General features: G+C 33.2%; 1 protein-coding gene across 1 annotated transcript in view; it reads right to left on the reverse strand.

Annotated features, from left to right (window-relative positions):
- PLS3 (plastin 3) overlaps positions 1 to 6,372 on the reverse strand; it is a 93,849-nt gene that overhangs the window by 13,209 nt on the left and 74,268 nt on the right. Inside the window, exons 5-8 of the mRNA XM_006907302.3 lie at positions 3,132 to 3,261; positions 2,486 to 2,618; positions 879 to 960; positions 8 to 118 (exon numbers count right to left, since the gene is read on the reverse strand). Of these exons, the coding sequence (XP_006907364.1) occupies positions 8 to 118; positions 879 to 960; positions 2,486 to 2,618; positions 3,132 to 3,261 (456 nt within the window). The remainder of the gene's footprint in view (positions 1 to 7; positions 119 to 878; positions 961 to 2,485; positions 2,619 to 3,131; positions 3,262 to 6,372) is intronic.

Genomic DNA, 6,372 nt, shown 5'->3' on the forward strand with positions numbered 1-6,372 from the left:
GATCTGCCAACAATCCTAAAACCAGATGAGGTTTCCCAGCCCGCAAATCCTCTGCACCAATGTTCACAACATGACACCCAATGGCAGAAGCAGAGTTCAGTGCCAAATTCAAGTTTTCCTGCAAGACAGTCAATTTAAGCACCTGCTTATTGACCTTTACATTTTTTTAGGAGTGTACTTCTTCCTTCACTGAAAATAACTCGATGAGGAAATTAAAACCTGTATTAATTTTAGCCATACATGATCCACAGAAAACAAATTTCAGACATTGCTATTGAAAGCACGGCTAAAACAAATCTCAACCTTATTGCTACTGTCCTTTTCAGAATTCCATGGGAACTTGGTATTTTTATTCAGTCCTTTTGGAAGTACTAAAGGAAAAGGCTGAGTAACTAGAGTAAGTATATCCATGTGGTTTAAGTGTCATATTTCTTAAAATGCCTAATGAGAGGTCTATTGCACATAGCTGAAGGAGGTTCAGAAGTTCTCAATCTCCACATCCTAAGAGGTGTTCTCGCTGGAGGGAATTTTGCTGTCAGTCTAATACCCACTTAAAAGAAAAGCGTTCCATCCTTAAATGTGCTAATTAATCAAGAGCTTAAATATATTTGCTTATTTCTATATGTTTGAATACAATGTGTATTGAAAAGAACATAGGGCTTTGGAATTTGATTTGAACTTCAGTTCCATAATTAACTTCAGGCAAGCTCAGAAACTTTTGTGTTTCAGCTCTCTTCTCTGTAAAATCTAGATAATAATCTGAAACTCAGAGTTGTTGTAAGAATTAAGTGATAAGATACAAGTGCAGAGCCTATGGTCTGTAGAACAGGTCCTCAATTAGTAGTTTCATGGAAGAAGGAGGGGAGAACAATGCATACCTGAATGATGAAGGGTGTAAGTTTCTTCTTGTTGATTGCTCTTTCATCAATTGTATCAGGAACTGAAAGATTGATCATTTTACTGAAACAAAAATTTAACAATGAGTTGACTTATTCACAAAGAGTCTGTAAATATTCGCAAACATTTTAAGGTTTATGTCACATGAAATTTGAAAAAATAAATGCAGTATATGACTTTTATCATGTTGATCTAAAAATTATATATATGAAAAGTGCAAATTAAAAAAAGACTAAAATGTTTACAGTAGTTGAGTACTTCTGAGTTGGGGATTGGAGCATATTTTCTCATTTTATTTTATTTTATTTTTATTTTCCACATTCTTTTATAAGGATGAATAACTTGAATATTTGAGAAAAACCTTGAATAAATGTTAAAAACAGACAAAATCCCATACTGAAATTGAGTCTCTTCTAGATTATATAATTCATGACTAAAAATTGCCATTTATCCATGAAGAGGTAAAATTAGTTAAGCATGAGATTTTTCATTCACCAAATATTTATTGCATGCCCAAATTATGAGGTAGTGGTGAGAGACAAAAAAAGGTTATGTTAATTAGGCTAGAATCTGTGACTTATTAGGAAGATTTTCATTTGGTTAAAATTTGGTGTTAGACTCTAACATTTTAGATATTTATAATGCCCTAAAACATGTTATTCTGCATAGGAAAAAAACCATGCTGCTTTTCATGCAAAATTTAAATATTAAATCAATAGTACCATATTATTATCTTTATTAAAACACATGGGGAATTATTTCTTTAGTGTCTATAAATGATAAAACAGGGGATATCTTACATTTTTTAAATCAGCTTTTCAAACAAGGCAAAATGACCTTATTGCAAAAAAAGGGAATTTTATGTATTGCACACTGTAATCTAAAATATATCTATTGCACTGTTCTAAGCAATAGAATATGTAGTCAAATACTGTTCACAACAGCCCTGTGAGGTAAGTATAATAATACAGGGATCATAGTAGATGGAAAGTAAAATGCATTGGGGCTGAAATCTTGATTACAGTCACACAGCTACCAAGTAGCAGGGCCTGAATATGAACCCAGGCAGACTGATTATGGGGCATGCTTTTAACTCCTGTGCTACATGGCCTCTATCAACAGAAGCATCAGCTGACAAAATACTGATAATCTTATTTCATTTCTACCAAGATACTGGTGGCTCTGGGGCAGCAGCAGTGACAAATGCATTTTTCAGAAATAAGTACTTGGAGAGTGAGAATTGAAGAGCAGCCTGTTTCCTTTTGGGAAGCTATCATACTTTAAAATAAAGAGATACTGGCATACTTATGTTCAACGAAGTTGTAATACTCTACTTGCTCAGGTGGTGAGAAGAAATTGGAAGCCGAGAGCTTCCCTATAATGAGGCTCCCAGGCTAAATGACTGAGTTTTAGATTCACATTTTGGTGGTACTTTCATGGACAGACCTAGAGATGAAATGAAATGGGCAGAACCAATTTTCAATTTGATTTCCCAAGACGAAGTTGTCAAGTATCCAGAAACAAATAACATCAATTATGTGGAATACCATCTTTGGAAATCTGGGTATAAAATAAGCCAACATCTTACCAAAGCACAATTCCATCACCAACAGCTTTGAACAGGTCATCAGTATTTGGGTTCATTGGTATAACATGTCGGCAATCAGGATCATTTTCCAAAGCTTTGTTTATCCAGTTAACAAAAGCATATTTTTCTTCCTCTAAAATTATGTTGAATCACAAGAAATCAGTTCATACTCTAGGTTAAATATTTGACTTTAAATCCTAAAATAGTTGTTTAGTAATGTTGAACATTAATGTGTCACAAATATGTGGTTATCCTCTTTGGACACCCAGACACTTGAATGCAACCCAGTAGCTATTAGGAATTACAAAATTAACAAAAAGGGCAGGGCAGAGTTAACTGATTCTTAGAGAATTTAGTTACAAAATTATTTAAAAATTATTTTTATATTACTGTAGAACTCTACTATAATAAAGCTTGTCATTGCATATATTGTTGTATCATGTCTCTTGAAAGTTAACAAAGCCATACAATAAAAACTTAAAATGCCTTTATGACAAGTATTAGTCACAAGTCCAAATACATGTTGCAAGGGATCTCTACTATATTCTTAATTGGGAGGCAATGTTAATCTAGAACCCCTCCTTGATATTATAGAATGCACCATACTTAGTTCATTATGTTAACTTAACACACATGAAACTGTTACCTGAGTAAGAATGCTGTGTTCCTTCACTGGACAGCTCTGAAGTTCCTCCCAGAGCACAAATCCCTTCTTTCCTGTTGATTGCTTTGCGGAAGGTTTTGGCAATATCACTGCTTTTTACTTCTTGGAAAATCTATTAATTAAAACATATTGTTGATTCACAATTAATTATGTAAAATAAAGCATATTTATCTTCTTTTATACTGATCACTTAAAATTTTCCCCATAGATGATGAGCATTAAAAGATATGGAAAACTAGGTTTGAGATTTTAAAATGCTAAGCAAGTACAACAATATTGCTACTGAAAATGAAGTGCCAGAAAGTCAATTGCACACACTTGTCAAAAACATTAAGTGCCACATGCATTGAATCCGCTTTAAGCCAAAGACTAGTGTGGTTCAAAGACATAGGTAAATCTGTTAATTTTCTATGAACAAGGAAGGCTTTATTCTTTTACTGGAGAGAAAAGGTCTTTAACCACAATTCAGTGCAAAGAAAGATGAAAATTTATGACTCAACCAAAAAACCTATTTATTGGTATAATAAATAAAGAACTGTCTACATATTTCTTAAATACTGGAGTTTATGTAACCCCAAATTTGTTCCTGATCTACCAATGTGCATGGCTAAATTAGCCACTGATAGTAAAACAAGAACTGTCTACATATTTCTTAAATACTGGAGATTATGTAACCCCAAATTTGTTCCTGATCTACCAATGTGCATGGCTAAATTAGCCACTGATAGTAAAACAAGAACTGTCTACATATTTCTTAAATACTGGAGATTATGTAACCCCAAATTTGTTCCTGATCTACCAATGTGCATGGCTAAATTAGCCACTGATAGTAAAACAAGAGCAAGGGGTAGCATCTTCATAAAATCTTCTTTAAAAGGTATTTATAACACATAAGTGCACTTATCAAAAGAAACTTATGACCCTAGTGAAAAAGTTGCTGAACAAATAGGAAATAACTCAGAGGCCTTTAGCATTATTGATAAGTACATACACACATACATATCTCGGAAGGTGCAGCCTACATCTTAAGTTCATAGAACAGGTTATATTTGGGAGAGTAACCATGAATAGAAGCTGAAATCTAGCCCATGCTCCACTAACCAGGCCTGCCTTATGTCTAGCATAAGACTGTGTCAGACAGAAAGCAGGAGTGCCTTTTTACATTTAGTCTTTCCATCTTTTCATAATGAATCCGCCTAGAAAGTGACTTTTTATAACTGGTAGAAAAGTTGCTGTAGGTGTTATCAGCAGCCCTACCACAAAGTCATCTTTTCCTGTTATCTTTCTTAAATCCTGACTTTATTTGCACTTACAAACCCAAATTTATTTAGGAAAATAGTAAGCAGCAACTTTTACAAAATCAAGTTTACTCAATCTCTATAGCTGGTATTTCGTGCTATACCTGTAATTTCAGAGGTAGAATTTTAGAATGGATGTGTGTGTGTGCATGTGTCTATGTCTGTCTATGTATATAGACACACATACACAGTGACTACTCTAAATATTGCACACAGCCAATGAAAATTCCTCTCTGGCTTCCTCAAATCCTTGACTCCTGTTAAGTATCAATAGTGTGAAGCTGATTCATGCAATTTGGGTAATTTTCAAATTATTAAAATTTTATTTATGCTCTGATTTTTTTAGTCCAACTTTAATTTCGTTTAATTTATCTTAACTTCCAAGCCAAGACTATACAACAAAACTGTGACCTGGGAATGCAGCAGTCTTAACTGTGATGCATTTTGTTCCAATAAATCCTCCTTTGATAACTATGCATCTGCTCAGTGAAAAAACAATATTCACTATTCTACCTCATTCTGAACTCTATTTCATTTAGTAAAATATTGTCCAGTAAATTAAAACCTAAAATGTGTACATTTTGTCATGACTGACATACCATAAATCACCAGAATGACAAAAAAGTGTCTAAAATGTTACTATGACATATGAAAAATTATTTTTCTTATTATATTTTTGCCTCAAGAATCATTTGCTTCTAAAAATTAGGTCCTTTCTATGATCACAATTTCAGCTGAAAAAGAAATCCAAATTTATATATATCATGGAAAAGGACTACAAATAGTAGTAGTAGTAGTAATAATAATAATAATAATCAAAATAACGCTGGCCCATCAGTTAGAGAATGAGAATTCTAGCATAAAATAATGTCTGCTGTATGATATCGTAATGCAGTTATTTACATAGCTCTAGTTAAACTCCTGATGCTTAGAAATGACACGCAAATTTGCAATTACATTAGTTAATTTTCAATTGTCTTAGAAGTTACATGACCTTCATTTTCTAAATATTTTTTGAAATTATTACAACCAAGCTCAAATTTTCAGTTTTGCAGTATTTTCCTTTGTTCCTTAGATTCAAAAAATTAAGAGATAATTGAAGATTTATGTATCCATTAAATTGATTCACTATATGAGAATTTACATTTTATTTTCTACTTTAGAAAAGAAATTGCTCCAGTGGATGATAAAAGCTATTTGAGTATCATAAGCCTTGGCTTAACAAGAATCTCCGAAATCAGAGATAATACAAGGCCAACTACTGTGATGGAGACTTCTCAATGAATCTTTTCAAAGCTACCCATTGTGATACTAATGAGCTCACTGTTTAGTGCTGTTTTCCCTCAAAGAAGAAGGACTCGCTTTATCACGTGTGAACAGACTCCTGGTGTGCACTACTCACTCTGGTTCTATAGATCTTTTCTAGTCTCTTTCATGAAATATATGTTTCTTACTCCTTTTAAAAATTTCATCTCCTTTCTAGCTCAGCACAGAACTAGTGGCCAAACTTAAGAAATCCAGAGGCATAGGACTTAAGAAGGAAAGATTTCAGAAAGAACTGCAAAAACATGTTGACTGGCTTCCAGTGTTTGAGGCTTGTTTCAAAAGTAGCAGGTTTAGTTTTTTACTTTTATTGGAATCTCTTATAGGCCTAAACTTAGTAATAATAGGAAGAGAACACTGCTCTTTAAAAAAAAATAGAAATAACTACCAACAACTAACACCTATATAGTACTTTATATGCTTGGCACTGTTCTTAGCACTTTACTTATATGAAGTCATTTAATCCCATCAGGTCGGTACTATTAATAAAAGCCCTAAAACAGGTCAACAACTTATTTCCATTAAGCAAGAGCAAGTTTCTTGCTGTGAAAATAAGAGTTTAATGCACACATCTCTGATGAAAGAACTTATTGCCATACCAG

This window comes from Pteropus alecto, unplaced genomic scaffold (assembly GCF_000325575.1).
Source record: "Pteropus alecto unplaced genomic scaffold, ASM32557v1 scaffold252, whole genome shotgun sequence".
In the NCBI taxonomy this organism is placed as follows: Eukaryota; Metazoa; Chordata; class Mammalia; order Chiroptera; family Pteropodidae; genus Pteropus; species Pteropus alecto.